This window comes from Pteronotus mesoamericanus, unplaced genomic scaffold, assembly GCF_021234165.1.
Source record: "Pteronotus mesoamericanus isolate MK-2021 breed Mesoamerican mustached bat unplaced genomic scaffold, CSHL_Meso_final contig_246, whole genome shotgun sequence".
Taxonomy (NCBI): Eukaryota; Metazoa; Chordata; class Mammalia; order Chiroptera; family Mormoopidae; genus Pteronotus; species Pteronotus mesoamericanus.
In genome coordinates this window covers 1,149,653-1,170,688 of record NW_026555104.1, presented here as the reverse complement: position 1 = coordinate 1,170,688, position 21,036 = coordinate 1,149,653, and the positions used below count along the sequence as shown (strand labels likewise).

General features: G+C 44.4%; 1 protein-coding gene across 2 annotated transcripts in view; it reads left to right on the top strand.

Moving 5' to 3' along the window:
* The window catches only part of PITPNC1 (phosphatidylinositol transfer protein cytoplasmic 1), a 214,271-nt gene that overhangs the window by 124,480 nt on the left and 68,755 nt on the right, over positions 1 to 21,036 (top strand). Inside the window, exons 1-2 of one of the 2 annotated variants that reach the window (XM_054573055.1) lie at positions 12,512 to 12,529; positions 12,919 to 12,990. In XM_054573055.1, coding sequence (XP_054429030.1) covers positions 12,512 to 12,529; positions 12,919 to 12,990 — 90 coding nt within the window. Of the gene's footprint in view, positions 1 to 12,511; positions 12,530 to 12,918; positions 12,991 to 21,036 lie in introns of those variants that run through there. The other variant, XM_054573056.1, reaches the window with a different exon arrangement.

Here is a 21,036-nt window from a genome sequence, read left to right as displayed (position 1 = left end):
AGTTGGCTGTTCCCCCGGGAGCAGAGGTGGTCGTGGGCTGTCCAGTGTTACCCAAAACTTTAATTATTTAGTTGAAAGAGATAGAAAAAGTAAATTGTAACAGGCCAAGGAGAAGGAAATGACCCTTGAGTGAGGTCTTCAAACAATACTGAGCTGTTCAGGGTTGGTTTAGTCGAACCTGGAAGAGTCAAGGCTGCTCACACCTGGGAATGGGCCATCAGTCACCCAGGATGAACTCAACTTATCTTCCCAGGAGCGGCAATCAATTTGAGGTGTTTTTCTGAAAGCAGCTAACTGTCCTGGGTAGGAATTCACTTGCAATCTTGGCCTCATCAGCTTCCCTGATACCTGAGAGCTGATGGGTGCTGGTGACCATTCCTCTCAAGCCCTTTCTTCCTGCGTACGCTACAAGCCACCCGCCCCCCCACCTTCCACTGAGTCCCTGCCAAGAGTTACTACAATACTAGGAAATTACAAAGCAGGGAAACAGGTACAAGTCCAGGGAAGATAGATTGTTACACCAGAACTCTAGTGTTAGTCTTGTCTGGAAGGAAATTAGGGGTCAGTCTGGCCATCTCAACTACTATGTGAGCTAAGAGAAGGAAAGGCTCTAAGTGTTTCTTTGCAAACATGAAACCCAGGGTTGCAGTTGGGGTTAGATGAATAGGAAATAAATCTGTCTCCACATGACAATTAACTCTGAATATCCAGGCCAGTACATAATTTTGTGGGGCACAGTTAAATATTCCTTCTTAGAAATGGGGATGTATGAGCTGGGATGAGTTAGGGACCAGGCCAAAGAAAGTCCTCCAGTTGGAGGCGCTGATGAGCAAGGCAGCCGTTTGGCCAGCAGAGGATCTTCCCGGAGAAGGTGGTTGAGGTCAGTGGAGCCATGGACCATGGCTCCTGAATAGAACCGGAATGATCAAGGTCAGAAATCTTCAGGGTTCAAGAGAATTTAGATGGAAACTTTCTAGAAACATTTATAACAACCATAAAGATGGTCTGTAGCCCATTAAGTAAGGAAAACACTGGATTACACTGGTAAACAGATGTTTGGTATAGCAGGACTTCTCGGAGCCTTTACTTTTTTTAACATACATTGTGAATCTAGAAAAGGGAGCTATAGTGTGAAACACTTTCCATAGTTGCTGTATTTTGCCATGTATAATATTCCCTTTTTTGCCCAAATTTTTGAGGGAAAAGTAAGGATGCACATTATACATGAGTAGTACTAATTCTATATCTATATAAGTGTTTTTAATTCTTTTATTTATGCTTATGCATTAAAAGTATAACTCTAGAAATCAATAATGATATCCATATGCAAAATAATACCCTGGAATACGATAATCAGTTTTGTTTCGATAAATGAATGAATGAATGAATGAATTTAAAAATTAAAAGATTTTTTTCCCTGCATGTTTGGGCCAAAAATGTGGGGGCACATTATACATAGCAAAATATGGTATTTGTTCCTACAACCTTGGATTTCTCCAAGCCAGTCTGCTAAAACTTCGGGGAGCACCAGAAGCTTCTCTCAGGGTCAGAGACACAACATGCTCAGTAAATAGGCCAGTGGATCAATTCTATTTTGGTTAATGTTATTTTTTTTCTTAAAGTTCAGTGAATTAATATGTTGCATGAAGATGACTGTTACTCAAACACCAGATTTTTGAAGAACTCCCAACAGTAATGAAAATTTTTTTAAAGAATCATGGATACAGCTAATTCTGTTAGAGCACAAAGCAAAGACCCCAGTGTACTGAAATGAGAGTGAGCTCATGCCTTCTGATTTATTTCAATTTAGAAAATGAACTGGTTGTACCGATGAACCAGTTGCCACCCAGCTTCTTTACAGATGTGCCTTGGTCCTTGTGAAGGGCTGGAACTTGTCTCCACATCTCAGCAACCTAGTTGATTGGTACCTGGTGGAGCAGGAACCCTGGAATATCCAGTCATTGTCGTCTGTCTGATTTATTCCATTTGCATTTGCTCTGCTATTCCCAAGCTCTTCTTTGTACTTCAGAGAAAATTAATTCAGGCACTTGGAGTGGTGGAGAGAACCGAAGGTAAAATGTTTCTCTACCTAACATAGCATTTTTTCATTGTTTGTAGTTTTTAAACATCATTCAGAAGGACTTTGCAGAAGGCAATCATCAGAGAAAAAAATATTTGTTTGAAGGTATTTTTGATAGAAGATTTTACTAGGGAATTCTCCTTTCCTTTGTTTTCTCTTTTTCACTTGTGGTACTGAAAATTGGATTTCTCTTCTACAGTTTATTAATGCCTATGGAATTGTGTTCAGTTCAAGTTGGTGAGGTCAGAATAATAAAACTGAAAAAATTTTGTGGGGCAGATTTCTGTAAAAACAAAACAAAATGTATATAGCTGCAGTTATACTAACATAGTAAATTTTAGTGATTAGATAAAGTCAATGCAAACTTGCACCCATTGCTTTTGACCTTTCTAATCACTAAGATACTCTGAACTACATAATAGAGTATGTGTGTGTGTGTGTATTTAAGTAAGGACTTAGTCCATTTGGTTAAGAGGAAGAGTCCTATAGCATTTAACTGAATCTGAAGGTTTCCTACTTGGCCATATGCCAGCCTATATTTGGGAAGTCCTCCAACTCATTCCCATCTATATTATTTGCATGCACTTCTTTTTCATTTGATGTGGGCTGCCTGTCTCTTTAAAGTCTTGCCCTGCCTCTATTGTATGTAGCTATCAGTATTCATGAGCATCTTCTGCTTACTTCTACCTTGACAAGTCCAGCCCTAAATTATGAGCCTGAATTTAGTTTCCCTGACCGATTTTCATAGAAGCATATGTAGCAAACCATGTCCCCATTGAGAAAACATACTTTCATTCATGCCTTTGCTCCCTCTCCCTCCCGGCCTTGCTTCTCCATGAGTTGCTGTTATTCAGCATGCTAGTGGACAGGAAGAGGCTCTGTCAATGAATGAACTAATGAATGCACAGAAGCCTCCATGTAGGGTGCAGGCTGATGAGAAGCGGCAGAGAGACTGCCATTCATTTCCTCGCTGTGGGCTGCACTACCAGCAGCTCTGCTCTGCTTGCCTGCTCTGCCTTCCTCTCATCCTCCCCCTTCCTCTCATCCTCCCCCACTTCTCTTTCAGTCCCGCTGCTCAGGGATACATTTTTCTTCCTGTGCAGTCTATATCTGGGAAGTCATTCTCTGGTTCATCCTCGTCTCTCTAGTATTTACATGTATTCCTGTTCTTCTTTGCTTTCAAATTCTTTTTTTTTTTTTAAACTCCGCTTGGTTTCCTTTTCTCACTTTTCTGGAAGTGGGTTCTTTGCCATTTTATTCCAACTATCTTGTAACTATTACTACCCACATTATCTGGGTGTCGTATGTGGCCCTTGGAACCCAGAACAGCAAAGGAAGCCCAAACATCTCCTTCTCTTTCCTGGGCACCTTTCCGTGCAGGACGACTGAGATTCTGAGTAGATGGGGGCAGCCAGACAGACGCCTTCTTGAAATTGGTATGTGTATGAAAGATCTTCCATGCACAAAAGAGAAGCTTATATATATTGTCTTCTAATTAGGGGGCAAAGTTTCTATCAAAATGGAAGGATAAAAATTTCCTGGTGAAGAATGAAGAAAGTTAAAAGACACTTTAAGATCTAGGTGACTACTAACTGCTTCTCTATATATAGATTCACCACCCACAGTCTCCTGTTTTACAACCGGCATGGCCTCAGGTTCCTAGACAATAGTAAATCCTAAACTCCAGACCTGACATCACTAGCCCCACGGAGAATTCTGGATGTAAGTCCCCTGTTGGTGAGATGTGGCACATTTGCAAATCCAGTTTTCTTAATGATCCCATCTGAAGCTGAAATTCCCTGTATGGCCTTTGACTATCTTTAATATGATAAGAGAGAATATAGTACCAGAGAATCAATGTCTTCGGGGGAATTCCATTAGAGAAAAGGTCAAGTCTATATACAGCTTAATGTTCATTGATAGCAGGGAACATGTGTTGTCTGGAGCCAGAACAAGATGGCCAGGGGATGAAGCCATGGAGTTCAGATGAAAGCTAAAAGGAAGTGATCTTTTAAAAGCCTATAGATACATCACCTACCCCAAGCCAGCTTTCAGCTCTTCCATTTAACTTTCTTCATGCCAGGCCTCCATATAAAGTTTGCTCTCAGATGTGGAAGGATTCGGCTGGTGAACAGGAATAAGGCATTGAGTTATTGGGCGCAATCTCAGTTATTAGGCTTTCCTTTTCTTGGTCCCAGAGGTTCCTTGTACATGCCTCACCGCCTAACACCATGTCCATGCACAACGTTTTATTTGGAGAATAGACTCTGATGCCACTTCAAAGTAGCTTGAACTACTGAACTGCATCGCCTCTCAGGTCCTGACCGCCGCTAAAATTCCGTGAACATCCTGATTCCCAAACTTCTGCATTTATACCTCCTCCGTGTACTTATCAGTGCCCTTTATAATACGCTCTTCCTTACATTAAAGTGGATCAAAATTAAGAGGATATTTGGAACATCTTGTGGTTTCCATTAGACATAATGGAATTACTTTGGGATATCATTGGTGTTTCTCTCCCACATCAATGTTTTGACTCTATTTCTTGCTCCCTCTCTTCCTCTCTCTCTAAAATCAATAAGCATGTCCTGGGGGTGAAGATTTTAAAAAAAAATGCTGTGAACAGTGCCCTATGATAGTAAGTACAGTATGAACACAGTTGTCATTATTACCTCAGTATTGGGTCATGTCTGTCTGGCCCAAGCAGGGCATGGAGGATGCTGACAGTGTTTGCCTTGGATCATCATTTTGACCCAGAGCTACTCTAAAACTTCCTGGGATTAAGAAACACCTGGGCAGTGTGTGGAGAACCTGGAATCCTCAGCAAATCAGCAGGAGAGGGCCCTGGAGCCTGTTTTTAACAAGCCCCCCAGATGAGGCATCATTAAGCCTCATCTATCCTGTTAGAGAATACATGATTTTATTTTACTGTGTAGGCTGCTATAGTGCAATATTGATGCCTGTTAGCTTACCAGGATAGTTTCACCATGCACTGCGTGCTGTGGGAGTATAGTACGGCTTGAATAATGATCTTCAAAGTGAATGGTGCACATTCTTCTAAAAGTTTTGCCACTGTATACTTCTGAGGTGCAGAACACTTAGAGAGACTCAGGCTCAGCTTGCATGGCCCACACTCTGCAGGGTCAGCAGCCAGGACCTCCAGCACCACCCAGACACTGACCGTGAAATCCCCAGTCTGTTTGTCCCTTTCTCTTTAAGACTTGCTGCGTTTAGTTTGGTTCTAAGTGTTTCTTATTGCCATGGCAACCCTAATCAATCACTGGACTAAAAATAGCTCTTTCATGTTTCCGGAGCATGTCTGTAGTGAATTGAGAATTCAGCTCTGCCCTGCACTCTGCATATGCTCTTTTTGTTTCTCAGCACTGAATCTGAGCGTGCTCATGTCTGGGAATGATTCCTGCAGGTACTTCGCTCATCTTTCCTGGCCTCCTTCTTCCCAACTGCAGATTCTCTCATCTCTTCCAAAAGATACAAGTACAAGCATTCACATGTTCAACAATGAACCATCACTTTTCTGTGCTTTTGGTTTTAGGAGCTGGCTAGAGATTTTGCAGGTAACCCGATGGTGACTTTATAGGAGGAGGTTCATGCCAGTGGATGCCACTGGGTGTGGAAAGCAAAGTAAAGAAACACAGCTACTAAGGAAGCTGGTCATGGCTGGGAGCAGATGACAGCAATACTAGCAAGACTCTTCTGGGTTGGGAGGATCTAAGCAAGAAAAGCAGAGAAGAGATCACAAGAGAGCTTTTGCCTTATTTCCGCAATTGCTCCATGACACCATTACTATTTTTACGTGTTTGAGGGCAAAACAAACCCTGGATGTAAAAAAGCGAATGTTGCGATTCTTCTGGCCAAGCTGCTCGTGTAGTCAACAGAGAGAGAGTAAGAAAGGTTTTTCAAGAGAAAGATTTCAAATCCAGTGGGGGCCCATGGGAAGCAGGAGTGCTAGGAGGGGCTGACCTGACTCACGGTGTCCCCAGGCTCCTGGGGAGGAGGCCCTCACCGCCACTCCCCTGACCCATCCATCGGGCTGCTCTGGAGTCCCCACCCCAACCCTGGGCCTGTGAGCAGGGTCATCTCGTGGGACCCTGCAGCTCCCAAAAGCTGTTTTTTAATGCTATTTCTTAACTCCTTTGAACCTCAGTTTGTGTAATAAGGCTCCATGAGCCAGCCAGCAGAAAGCCCTTAGATCTAGGAAAAAAGAAAGTACACGGAGATCCCGGTAGTATTCTTGTTTTCCTGCTTGGAGTTGGCAGGGAGTCTGGGAAAGCTGAGAAGCGCGGGGAGAGACCTGCCGTGCAGAAAAAGGAGCTGCCAAACCTTCAGGAAAAGGAGGACAGTGAGGGGATGGCCCCGGAAGATATAATGACCTGTCCCCAACAACAAAACAGGTCAGAAGTCAGAGCGAGGCTGAAGGAGCCCAAACGGGCTCTGCATCCTGGGGAACATTCATGTCATGGGAAGGACCAATCACACGTACTCCTTTGTCACTGCCCCAGCAAGCCCCCAACCTCCCAGTGCATCCTCGCACTTACACAGAGACCCCCCCCCCCCAATCCTGTTTTCTCCCCATGTAGCCTGTGCGATTTCCTGGGAAGGGAGGTATAGTGGGATGGGCCAACATTTCTCCAGTGATTGTTCCACCAGACACTTCCTGGCCTTGGCCATTGTATCATTTAATCCTCACCCCACAGCTCTGAGGTTGGTGTTGTCTCCGTTTTACAGGTGAGAAAACTGAAGCTCAGAGGATTAAGAGTTTGCCCAAAGTCACACAGTTTGTAAGAAAAGAAGCTGGGGTTTGAGCTGAAGTCTGTTTCACTCCAAAACCTGTGTTCTTTCTACTGAACCACTATCCATCCTCCTCGTGGGCCGGCTGCACCTGGACAGCAGCTAAACGGCAAACTTAGTGGTATCAGTTACTAGTAAATGTCACCCTGGATGATCAACAGTAGCCATGGATAAAGCAGATGACCTCAAAAGTGGAACTGCTAAGTTAAAAAGAATGCAAATTCCCTATTTCCCTCGATATGTTACAACCTTGGAGTGGGTAATACTTCATTCAGATGAGCCAGATGGGAGATTTGGAAAGGAAGCACTGGTTGGATTCTAGAGGTTGGGTGTTGTATTAGTTTTCTATTGCTGTGTAACAAATTTCCCACAAATTTAGTGACTTAGCACAAATTTAGCATCTCACATTTCCAGCGGGGCCCAGGTTAGGTGGGCGTTTGTCTCTGAGTCTCACCAGGATGAAAGCAAAGTGTCAGCTATGGCTCCTAGCTCCTCTGAGGCTTAGGGTCATCTTCCGAGCATGCTGATTGTTGGTAGGGCTCAATTCCTTGTGGTGTAGGAAGAAGTCCCTGTTTTCTAGTTGGGGGGCCTCCACGGGACACTGTCAGCTCCCACAGACCTCACTCAGCATCTAGCCACGTGGCTTTTTCAAGACATGGCCACTTACTTCTGTGAAGCCAGCAAAGGAATCTCTGCTTCTTCTGAAAACGAGTCTTATATGATATAACATCATCTGACCATTTTAGTAATCTCATCAGATAAGCTACTGTCCCATATTCACAGGTCTTGTCCACACTTAAGGGGAGAGATTGTACAGGTGGGTAGGCCTAGCGCTGGGAATCACAGGGCACATCTTAAAATTCTATCTACCATGAGTGTTTTAGTCTTGACCTCATGTTGTTGTGGGCCCAGTAGGCCTTCCGGCACTCAGCATGCCTTAGAGAGGATGAGTCTTCTGAGTCCCTTAGACATTTTCCGGTTTCAGTCAACAGGTGATGCTCCCGATGTCTCTCTTCTTTCACTATGTTCCAGTTTGGTTATGTCAGGGTTCCCAGCTTTTTTTCCTCTCCAACACTCCTGACAGCTCCCTCACACAATGGCATCTCCCCTACCCATGGAAATGTGTCCAAATCGTTAGGAGATAGGCATATCTTGATAAAGTCCAGGGTTGTAAGGTGGTTTACACCTTCTCCCCCTCGATATTTGAGAACGACTAGTTAGATGCTATATTCCTAGCTGGAGCAAAGCCCTTAGTCACAGAGAGCAGATTTGAGTAATCTTAGACTAAAGGAGATGCTTTAATGTCTGGATAACTGGGGTGACCATGACTCACTCCATCCTTAATGGCAGCAGGGTGTCAGGGAGGGATCTTTCTCTGTTGCAATAGAATTGGTCTTATCGTCTGTTTGGTCAGCCAGACACGTAGATAATTGTGATAATGGAAGAAGAGATAAATGATGTGGCAAAGATACAAACAATGTTGCCTGCACACGTGGGATAATCATTCTGAAGTGGTATTTTAGGTGTTCTGCAGTGAGATTTGGGAAGGAAATTTCAGGCTGAGAGAGCTGTGGACCAAGAAAAACAAACAATAAACAAACAAACAAACAAAAACCCCACCATGCAGCCAGAAGTGTTCCAGGGAGTGGGAAATGGTCTTCTGTGACTGGCCATGGGATAAATAGAAGGCAGAGCCACACAGGGGAGGAGGGGGCTGAGCCAGGAGGCCTTGGAGGCGGCTTGGATGAGACGGGCGAATGCAGCGGGAGTGTCGTCCCCCCCAAATGCATGCCCACGGGGCCTCCGAATGTGACCTTATGTGGCAATAGGATCTTTGCAGGTGCAATTAGTTAAGAATCTCGAGGTGTGAGACAAAATCACACTAGATTTAGAGTGGGCCTAAATCCAATAACTGGTGGCTTATAAGGAATGAAGGCACAGAGACACACAGAGAGAAGGTGGTGTGAAGACAGAGGGAGCAATTAGCATCGTGCAGCCAGAAACCAAGGAACACTGAGACCACCAGAAGCCGCAAGAGGCAAAGAAGGACTCTTCTCTAGCACCTTCAGAGGGAGCCTAACATTGCCCACACCTTGATTTCAGACTTCCGGCTTCCAGAACTATGAAAGGATAAATTTGTGTTGTTTTAAGCCACCAAGTTCATGGTAACTTACTGTAACAGCCCTAGGAAACGCATACAATGCAGGAGAACATTCAAGTTCAGCACAGACCTTTCAAGGTTGGTGTTGCCTTGTTAGAGATGGCCAGTGGGCAGCTGGACATGTGATGAGAGCAGTTGGGGTTAGAGATGTCAACTTGGGGGTCACCCATAAAAAAGTCATGAAGTGGGGGCTGAGGGAAAAAATAGTCATGGAAAACTCAGGAGCAGATAAGATCACCAGGGACAGAATTTGGAGCAAGAAAATAGGGTGGAGGGCAGAAGCTAAGGGACCACCTCCTTTGTAGGGGTGGAAGAGGGAGGAGAAGGCTGGGACGCACCTGCTCTTCAGGAAGGCAGATTGCTCTGTGACAATGGACAGCATAGAGAGTTGTGCAGCATGTGGATGGAACAGCAATGGTGGTTTAAAAATCCGTTGATAATCATTCATTTCCATTCCCTATTGCTCTGGCCGAGAAGAGGTTGGAGATGAACGTCGAGGCAGCAAGCATTGACTACTCTTAATAGAGTTCGATTGGGAGGACAGGGAAATGGATTGATTGTAGATACAGAAAGAAACGTAACCAAGGGAACTTGAGGCGTATTTGGTTTTTTTAGTTTGTTTGCTTTTTTTTTTTTAAATGTGAGACTTTTCATTATATTTTTAAGCAGGAAGGAAGCAAGAATATGCAAATAATCAATGAAACAAGTTTCCAGAGAAGAGATTTACAAATATTTTTTACTGTGTGCACCCACTATGTGCCGGCACTGTGCTGGAATGTTTCATTGGCCTTCTCAACACTACTATAGAGTAGAGAAGGATTGTCTCTTTTCTATAAATGGGGAAACTGAGGCTCAGAATGGTAATATCATTTGCCCAAGTCAACACATTTCAGACTGAGCCCAGATCTGCTGACTCCTATGTCTCAGTTCTTCCCGTTATATTGTTTTCCATTGGGATAAAGAAATCAGTGTCTTTCTCTGATTCACAAAGACTAAGAAGTAGCATAAAAAATAAGCAGAAGGTTTGAAATGCAGAAGAGGGAAGTTGTAAGTGTTTCTGTCACATGGTTTGAGTCTTGATTAAACTGAATCAGAATTATCAGCTGTAGGGGAGGAAGAGTGAAGACAAGCATGGGGCCTTGGGAAGGGAAGAGATTTAGAAGAAACTCAGTGGTGCGATAACTAGGCTCCATGAGGATTGGCGAGTTTTGTTTTTTTTCCTTGAGAGAGAAACACCAATTTGCTGTGCCACCTGTTTATGCATTCATTGGTTGTTTCTTGTATGTGCCCAACCGGGAATTGAACCTGCAACCTTGGCATATCAGAACGACACTCTGACCAACTGAGCTACCCGGCCACAGCCAGTGGGCTGGATTTTTCAGGGTGCTACCTGCATGGGGAAGCAGTTTATCTCAACATGAACATCCCACTAGAAAGATTGTAGTGACAGCTCTGAAATTACCCCGAGATGTCAGATGCCATAGACACATCTGACTTTGAACTTGAGACGCATACACACGCCAGGGCTCCGAGAAACAGCCCTCGCAGTTCCCAGGGAATCGTCAGTCACAAACCACTTCTGTAGGAAAAGAGTGCTGACTAGCCTGGAGTTGGCCCCTCTGATCTGGGTCCTCCCACTGCCCTGCCCGCCAGGTGCACTCACAGCCTCTGGCAGGGTTGCCATTCTGATAGGGAAATAACTTAAGTCCTTGACTTAAAAATAACACCTGCTAATTTGCATAAGAGTTTTACATCTCATATTTGGGTTCAATACTCAACTGCAAAGATTTATTTGTTTGACCGTAGGTAAGTGGTTTAGTGGTTCAACCAGTAAAAACCCCTTGCGGGGTTCCACTCTGATGCACCCTGACCCAGCTCCAGTGCTGGACAGCTCTGTTCTCTCGCCAGCTGGTACCGTACTCACGTTGGGTTGACCTTCATGTGAATTATGGGTTTAAAAGGACAAATCTGTTTACCTGAAGGCTTGTTGTTTTTAAAAGGGTCTTGGGCAGGTGCGCCCGCCCAAGATTGCAGGTTGGTGGAGAGCTCTACTGGGGGGCTCTGAGCCATGAGGATCTCGATTCACAAGGAGCAGCCCCTCCTTGGAGCTCCCTGGGACTGGGTGTGAGGGCGGCACCTACAGAATGAGAGGTTGGAGACCAGGCAGCAAAGACAGTGTCGGTGAATAACCACAGGGCAACCTTCTCCGTAAAGGCAATTACTGGGATTGACTGTTTCCGTGTTTCCTTAGTCACCTTGCTTCACTCGGATTAAGACAGTTGAATGCCAAGTCCCGCAGTCATGTAATATCAGGAAAATTTTCAATGGCACGTCCAAGGCCCCTGCCATATTGTACAGAGGCCTAGTGACCTCAGCTGGGCTGAAAGGGAATCACCAGCACATGGCGAAGGGCAGGTACTGTGGACTTCAGAATCTTAGATAATGAACCATTCTCTTGGTTCTGTGCATGAAGTAGCAAGCGGCTTTCCCACTGGAGTGAGCATCAGCAGTCCCTGAAGGGCTTGTCAAACACGGATGCCTGGGCCCCACCCCTAGAGTTTCTGATTCAGTGGGTCTGGGGTCAGGCCCAAGAACTTGCACTTCTAACAAGTTCCATACTGCTGCTGCTAAAGTTACAGACATCCCACTTCGAGACCCAGTGGGGATGGACGCTGGGACCAGGCCACCAGACTTTCGATCCTGACTCCTTGTTTACTGGCTATGTGATCATGAGCCACTTTCTTAACTTCTCTGTGCCTCCGCTTCCTTATCTTTAGAGCAGGGTATTAATAATAGTACCTAGTTCACAGGATGGTGACAAGGAATAAATGAATGAGAACCTGCAAGCACTTAGGCCAGTGCCTGGCACAGAATATGTGTTCTTAGGACTGAGCATCTGTCAGCCCAGCTCACATTCCTCCAACACCTGCAACTCCCAGTGGAGTTGCCTGGGTCATTTTTCACCCACTGGTCATCAATCCCATTTCTGCTGGCCAAGGAAGTTTATGGTCAGCTGGGTGCTCGCAGGAGGGAGGTTACATCAACATTCATCAAAATCTTTTTAAGCTACCTTAACACTTAAAATCTACTGAATCCATAGAATGTAACTCAATGAGCCTGGGAAACTAGGGCGGCGTGCCTTTGGGGTTTCTATCCCCTCAGCCAGCGAGAAGAGGGCCTGCTTTTATGTCAAGCTCAGCTATAGCCTCACACTGAATGCTGACTCTGTGCCCAGCACTATGTGTTCTATGCACATGATTTTATTTAAGCCTCACAGTGTCACTACGAGGTAATAATTAGCACCCCTGTTTTAATGCTGCTGAGGTTCACAAAAACTAAATAACTTGTCCAAAGTCACATAGCTATGGAGTGATAGACCCAAACTAAAAGCCAGGTGTGTCTGACTTCAGTAATGTACAATATGATCTTCAGGTTCTACTATACAACCTGCCTAGCGTTATATGAATATTTATAAAAGGGTAATGCTGGGGCCCCACGTTCCAGCAGTGGTAGCTGCTCCCCAGAGGAGAGCGCCCAGAGCTGGAATTGTCTCTGATTCAGGAGTTTGCTTTTCTCCAGCCTGCAGGACCACTCAGAACATAATCCTTTTGGAAATGTCCTCTTCTGCGCCTTGCCTTTTATTATTTGGCCATTCTCTCTGGCCTGACTTCTGGGTGAAATTGTGTTCACGTTGCTAAAGATGGCTCTTGCCTGAATTTGGACACTGATCTAAATCTTAGTATCTTAGCCTTGCCGATCGCAAGGAGTGCTCCCGACCAAATGGTCAGGACAGCATCCAGGGGCCATACTGAAGATGTGAAGAGAGGAAAGATGGTATGCTAATGAAACCTTACTCTTTTTTCCGCAGTGTTCATTTCTGCCAAAATTCTCCATTCATATAGAAACCAAGTATGAGGACAACAAAGGAAGCAACAACAGCGTAAGTAGCCTCCACCCCCTACCACACTCCATGCTGTGCTCTTGCATCTTGGGTTCTGAGGGCTGCAGTACTTTTCAAGCCCTTGTGTGTCCAGGGCCAGCAGCAGGATCTGGGGCTGGGACCTCAGAGAGGTTCTGGCCTTTGGGTCTGAGGGCCAATGCCCTGGGATTTCTTTCTGGAATACTGTGTTGTCTAGCTTTTGTTCTCATTTTTATGTGCAGAAATTTCTGTGACCTGGAGTAATTGTCACTAGGGATTGAGAGTATGGTGGGGACCTTGGGATTCCCAGATTTGGTTTCTGATCTTTGGATGAAGTGCACATCTTCTCAACGACCATTTACTTATAAAAATGAATACAGTCAGATATATGTGTGCATTCTGTATATATTTCGTGGACTGTGCCTCTGTGCACACACGTACATGATCCAGCCTTCAGATCAGTGTACTCTTCCTGCAAAATATTTATCTCATGAGGCATTCTGGCTCTTCCTAAATTAGAGGCAGGTACTTTGTTTATTCGTGTTGCCTAAGATCCGTCTTCTGACATGGCGCTTACCCCAGCCGCTTTCTGTCTGAGCAATAATCCCGTCTCCTTGGGAGTGGCTGTTTTGACCCATCAAAAGCCTGATGCTGAGGCTGGGCTGTGGGTTCCATCAAAACACACTGAGGGAAGAGCCTCCACCTCAGAGCTGCGAGGCCTCCCCTATTAATTTTTACCTCTTTTACGTGTTTTTCATTTGTGGAGAATGATGAAGATAGTGACTGTGTTAAAATGAGCAAGAGAGAACTTCCTAACAAGGCAACCCCTTTGGCGCCTTCACTGAGCTCAGGGAATGCAAAAAACAATGCAGGGGTTTGTGGAGAGGCCTAACGTCATGCAGCAAGATCTAAGGACTCATCCACATCATCACCTGGAACACCTTTCACATGAAAACAGTCATTGAGAAGACCTGAGAAAACCGCTAGAAAGGACAGCCTTGGCCAGACCTACTCCATGGCTCTCTGGGTTGGCATCTTTGAGAAAGATCCTACCTGGGGCAGGAGCAATTTCTTCTGGAAGGCCTGGGTATATTTGAGCAGGACACAGATTGTTCCATTCAAGGTAGAGTCTGCCTGAACAGAGCTTGAGTGGTTCCCAAGAGATGTCTCCCAAGAACTACATTTCACAACAGCTTGGTGACGGAGGACACTCATTCATTCATTCTTTCATTCAATATTCAGCAAGGTGGTATCAAACACCTTCTGTTTATGTGTCACTCTATGAGTTGCACCAATGGCGTTTTAATACAGACTCACTTGTCAAACTTCAGGCCTCATTGTTTAGCTAGAGGAGAACCCACATATTAAATGACTTAAAAACATAACCTTGATAATGGTATTCCCTTCCTTTGCTGTGAAGAGTCACCATTGGTTGACCCTCAGAATGGCAAGAGCTTGAGGAGCTGCATTCAGTAAAGACCCGTCTGTTCACAGGGACTGATTTGGCCTGTACCGAGTCACTTCAGCTTCTAGGACTAAGTTAGGAAACCTAGAGTTTATCAGGAGTCAGCAGCTACTTTTTTTGTAAGTGAAGTCTTATTGCAAACCAGGCACACTCACTCTTGTATATAATCTTCCCTACTTTAATGTTACATCAGCAGAGTTGACTAGTTGCAACAAAGCTCCTATGGCCCACAGAACCTAAAATATTTATCACCTTGCCCTTTACAGAAAATAAACATGTTTACTGGCCCCTGGTTAGGGAGACTCAAATCAGAACAGCACTCCCCAGACCTCAAACTTTGACCAGTTCATCGATCTTTCTGCCGGCTGTCCCAGCTACATGCCTTCTCCAGAGTTCCTGGAACTTCCCAGAGGAAAGACCCATGTAGCTGGCAAGGGTACTCCTCCCCCACTAAGTTCAGGATTCCCAGTGGTTAGCATCCCCTGGTGGTTAGTGACCTTAAAGGAAAGATTTAGAACCATCTCCTTGTCAGCAGCCTGAAATTAGAAGTTCTTTGGTGGCCAATTTCATCAAAGCCTTACTATCTGAAATAGTGTTACACAGTGTATAACTTGAACTCTTGTAAAATGATGGCTTTTTTTCTGATTGGAAAATTAACACATGGTTATTAAAACTTGAAAAATCATCCTCCTCCCCCCCAAAAAAGGCATGAGGGAGAAAAAGAAAGAAAACAAAAACCAGTACTAATTCCTTAATTTAGAGATGGCTGCTATTAGTGTTTAGGTTCATGTTGCAGATCATTGGTAAATTCATTTTTTAACCAGTTCTCCTAAATTGTACCAGGTAATGGGTTCTGTTTAACATGTTGTGACGTGTCCATCCCAGTACAATTGTTAGTGGCATTCCACACTTACACTCCTTTGAATAACGTCTAGTCACTGGATATTGAAGCGGACTATATCAATGGATATTGATATTGGCCATTTTAATGACCATCAGGAAAAGGGTGATACAGATCAGATATGTCTGAAATGCTTTTTATTGCCACAATGTTAACTTTTTAAACATCTTTTAGTCTTTCTAAACAAGTTCCCTTGTTTTCTCTTTTTCTCTGATGCTCAGTCCTCATGAAGAGTTATAAACTGCCCTGTTCGTAGAGGCTTAAGGAGGTCATGTGGCCTCATCATCACCCCTACAGGTTGATAGGAACAGCATGATCTTCTGGATTATCCTCTGCTCAGTTCAAATAGTCAGAAAATTCATGTAATTATCATTTCTTATCTTGTATCCCTTTCCGGCAGGTACGAAGTTCTTTTCACTGCTCTCCAAGGAATTTAGCTTTGTTACTACTCTCCTAGGAATTTAAAATACCAGGTTATCCTCCCTAGAATCTTAGGCTGGCCTGCAAGAGAAGCACTAAACTATGGGCAACGCAGTGTGCTTCCACTGGGAGAAATGCCAGCTATTGTACCCTGTGTTCTCTCCTCCCCACCTTGCTGATCCTGAGGCCACCCCTGGGGCCAGCTCCTTATCTCTCTGTCATGGTACCCAGCTTGCCCAAGTCCATGTCCTGCCATCTTGTCGCACTGAAGAGGTTCTAAGTGTGCTTTTGCCCAAGTTCCCATTTCAGCCTGTGCCTGGCTGTGCTCCAGAGATCCCTAGGTCTTGCTTCCGAGGCCACCAGACCAGACGGGCCAGCCCCAGCTTGATAGACTTCTTTGCCAATTCGCCTTCCTCCCATTTACATATTCAACAGCAGCTGTCGAGCACCCAGCTGGTCCAAGGCTGTTGGTCCCGAGGAGGCAGAAAATGAAGACCTCGTTGGTTTTCATTCACACCTGTTAATCAGACCATGATAAATATATTTTTATGTCATGTAATACTTCCTTTAATTATTAAAAGATAGCTTTGTCCAGGGGTTCAAAGGTAGGGCCTAAAGCTGATGGCGAGTGCTGGCATGTGCTTTTTCTGTCCATGGATGAGAATGGAGTTTTCGGTGGGAGACAGAGTTGCTATAAAAAGCAGTGCAGTAGTGCATATTTCTCTTTGTCTCACTGCTTGGCCAAATTATTTAATAAACTCGCTTCATTTCTTGGCATTTTCTGGGTGTATAGTCTTATCAGTCAGCTATCATCCTTCAGACTATACTGTCTGCACTGTTCCCTCCTCTACCTGCCAAAAAGTTAATGAACTTGATGACGATAAGAAGCAAAAATTAAATTGAAAGACATTAGTGATAATCATATTGATTAGTGATTGATGAGAGTACATGTTGTTATCCTATTATCAATTTTCATATAAGTGATTTTTTTACATGATTCAATATGTACTAAAAATAAATTCCGTGTTGAGATGACTAGGTTTAAATATCTTCTCCTCTGTTTTAAAACTAGCTTATTTATGATTGTGAGAACCTGTAAATTATCAATACATTAACCAGGATACGGTAGGGAAGTTGTCTTAAATTCAGATCCAATTATTTTACGCACATACTGATGAGAATTATTTAAGCCTTAATTTGTACCAGGGAGGACAGCACCATGCAAAGTTAGGGTTCTGTTGTCTGTCCAAGGCCATAAATCTAGGTCTGGGAGAGTCAGCACTCAGCACTTGTGTGCAGCTGCTGCCAGGTTACTGTTGCTCCCTGGGACTAACGGGGGCAGCCTTGCCTTTACTTCCTCTTCCAGACAAAGCAGGTACCATTTAAAGCAGTGGTTCTCAACCTTGGCTGCCCGTTGGACTCACTTGCGAGGTTCTCACAATGATACATGCCTGGGTCTACTCCCCTGGGATTTAATCTGTCTGGGGTGCAGGCCGCTCTGAAGCAGCCAACATACATAAAGTACAAACAGTATTGGTCTAGGAACACTGAATGTGCCAATTGGGAGTACCATATGCAGTTTTAGAGTCTACTGTCCAGTTACACGCAATATGTTCTTTTTGGTGGGGAGGAGTGTAGGATGTGCCATTTGCAGGATGGATCCACATTCCATTTGAGGATCTAGACAAATAGTTCTCAGTGGTGACTGATAGTAAAGTCACATGGGAAGCTTTAATACCAATGCCACCAGCCTACCCCTTGGGATTCTGATTTCATTGGTCTGTGTTGGGGTCCTGGCATTGGGATTTGTAAAGCTCCCCCAGGTGAATCTGAGGGGCATCTAGGCTGAAAATATAGATTTAAAAGAGATATTAAGCCCTGGCTGGTGTGGCTCAGTGGATTGAGTGCCAGCCTGCAAACCAAATAATCACTGGTTCGATTCCCTGTCGGGGCACATGCCTGGGTTGTGGGCTGGGTCCCCAATTGGGGGCATGTGGGACGTAACCCACATTGATGTTTCTCTGCCTCTCTCCCTCCTTTGCCCTCTCTCTAAAAAATAATAATAATAAATTTTAATTAAGTGCTATTTGAAACCAATTGTGAAACTTAGGCATTTGGATTCTCTAAATTTCCCCACTTCTTCATACCCCTGGAAACAAGTTTACAAAAACCATGTTTGTAACCACCACTACCAGCACCACCCACGCACACAATCAAAGGGCTCGAGGCCACGTATGTATTCTCATTAGCCATTATTCCTCAGCAAGGGAACCTCCTCTGATAGGATGGAAAGAATGTGTCCAGTTTAGCTGCTGGAAACAAGAGGCTCTGTCCTCCACAGAGCTCTCCTTGGAGGTTGCCTAAAAGAAGTAATATCTGGAATTGATTCAGTGTCTAATTCAGCTGTGTTGTAATGAAGAAACACAAAGTTGGTTTTTGTGAAACAAAAAGATCAGTGCTGAAGCCCTAGCTACATGATTTTAAGCAATGGAGTCTTGGCTTCCATATCAAGAAAATAGAGTAAACAATGTGGAAGATTATTAGCGTCACAGAGTGGAGGATTCATGAAGGTTAATTTACCTGGAAACTCTTGATAGACTGTGAAGTGCTGATCTATAAGAGGTATTGCTTCACTTATCGTCATACCTGGGGATTAATCGTGTTCATGATGATTTCCTAATGAGACTCTTCTTTTGTCTGCACTGTAAATAAATCATTTCTTAGTCAGCAAAATTTGGGTGCCTACCATGCGCCAGGCATTATGAGAAGCATTGAGGACCCAGCAGTGAGACAGATGGGGCCTCTGCTCTTCACGGAGTGCAGGGAAGCAGATAACAAGCACAAGACAAACAGAACACTGCAGCTGTAGTAAACGCACAGAAGGCAATAAATAGGATGGACCGGGAGCTCAGCTTGAAGCCCTATGGTCAAGAAATGCCTCGCAGAAGAGGTGACGAGTCCATGGGAGACCTGAGGATGAGAAGGAGCCAACCACCTGAAGGGTCACCCGGGCAAGGGAACTGTTAGGGGCTGAGTTGTGCCCCCAGGTTCTTGTGTTGAAGTGTAAGGCTTTTAAAAGGGTGATTAAGTTAAAATGAGGCCTTTAGGGTGGGCCCTAAAACCATCCTGACAGGTGTCCTTAAAAGAAGAGGAAACTTAGACACACAAAGCTAAGGATGTGCAACCACAGAGGAAAAAACACATGGGACAGACCATGTGAGGACGCAGCAAAAAGCGGCCATCTGCAGGCCAAGGGCAGAGGTCTAAGAGGAAACCAAAGCTGCCGTCACCTTGATCTGGGACTTCCAGACTCCAGAACTGTGAGAAAATAGAATTATGTTGTTTGAGCCGCGTACTCAGGGGTACTTAGTTATGGCAGCCCGAGCAAACTAATATGGGGATAATGAGGGTAAAAGCCCCAGCCCCTGACACAGCCTGGCATGTCCCAGGAATGTAGGATGGGCCCAAATCCCTCCAACTGGTCAGAAAACCAGGGGCCAGGGCATTAGGAGTGAGAGCAGACTAGTAGGAAATGAGATTTTTTTTTTTAAGTAACAGAAGCCAGATCATATAAGACCTATGAGACCATGGCAGAGTGTGAATTTCAGTGTAGTAGGAAGTTATGCAAGGACTTTAAACAAAGAAGAGAAGTGATATTTATGGGGGGTCTAAATAAACTTTTTAGTTTGCAATAATCTTAAATGTACACTAAAGTTGCAAAGATAGTACAGAGGATTCCCCTTTACCCTTTACCCTCTCCTGTACAGCTTCCCCCAATGTTAACAGTTACATAGCCATTACACATTTTTCAAAGCTACAGACTTTGTTCAGATTTCACCTGTTTCTCTGTTCCAGAATCCAGTTTAGAAAACCATGTTGCATTGGGTGATTGATGTTTTTAGACACTTGCTGTGGCCATTCTATGGAGGATTGTTGATAGGAGAGCCGGAGCGGAAGCAGGGAGTCCCGTGGGCAGGTGATTGCCGTAATCCACACCCAAGATGGCGGCGGCTTGGCTGGAGAGATGGCAATGGCTAAAGAGAGGGGGGTATAAATATATTTTGGCGACTGACTTTCTGTTGGGACTGGTGCATGAGAAGGGGGCAGAATAAGGAAGACCTCGGAATTTCCAGCTTTGTCCGTGGAGCCTGAGTGCGTGGTGGTGCCGTCGCCGTTGTGGGGAACAGAGGAAGGGGCAGGTTCAGAATGGCCAGCCAGAGCTCCTTTTGAGACACAGTTTGAAGTACCAGTGAGACTTCCTAGTGGAAATGTCAGGTGAGTAGTTGGATATATGAACCTGGAGTTTAAGGAAAGGTAGATAGGTTGTGATTCAGAGTTGAAAATAAGTGGTTATCTAGGGAGAGGAGTGACAGAAAAAAAAAAAGTTCTAGATACTCCAGGCTACAGTGCACCCAGCTCCTGAGAAGGACCGTCCCACAGCTTTCAAGTCCAGCTTCTGATTATTGCCTTTTCCCCTTGATTAAGACTCACTTTCAATCTGAGTTGCACTTAGTTTCAGGAAGTTGGACTATCTCATTTAGTTAAGGACAAAGGTCTACCTGAGAACTCGGTGTCTTCCCCTGAGTGGGTGCCTCCTTCGTATGAATTAAGTAAACATTTCAGTGCGCTCACTTGGCTAACTTGCATTGCCTTGGAGAAATGGCCAGGAAAGTTCTGCTGACCACAGGTAGCTTCTGCCAAAGTTACCAGCTGACAAAGAGGGAATTTTGTCATGTAAGGAGAGCTCTGTTTATTGAGGATTTGTTATTGTAATCACCCTCACGAAGTTTGTTTCATTATCATTATTAGTGTTTTTATTTTTAACATGCAGAGTAAAAAATGGATGGATGTGGTGTAAATAATTCATTTATATATTTCAAAACGTTCCAAAGTTAATTTGTAAAGCAGAGGTGCCAGGGAGAGCTGTAGGATCCCTGTTTATCGGTGTCTGATGCTGATTATCTTTTCCTTAAATGGCTTCTAATTGAGGATTATAGAAAGAAAAAAGCGTTTGCTTTATTTTTAGACATGTACTCTGATGCCTTCAACTTTTATGGTTCTGTTTTTAACCTTAGATTATTATAACCAGCCACCTACAAAATCTGTAATTTTCTCTAATAAATCGGAGCACGCTGAAAGGAAAGTTGCCCTAGACGCCCCCAGTTGCAGTTTCAGAGGATTATCACCCACTTTGGTCCTTGAAGTGGGAAGTCAGTGGCCTTCTCATTGTGTGTCTAACAGTGTCATCATGAAGACAGCAGAAAATAGATCATGTTTGATT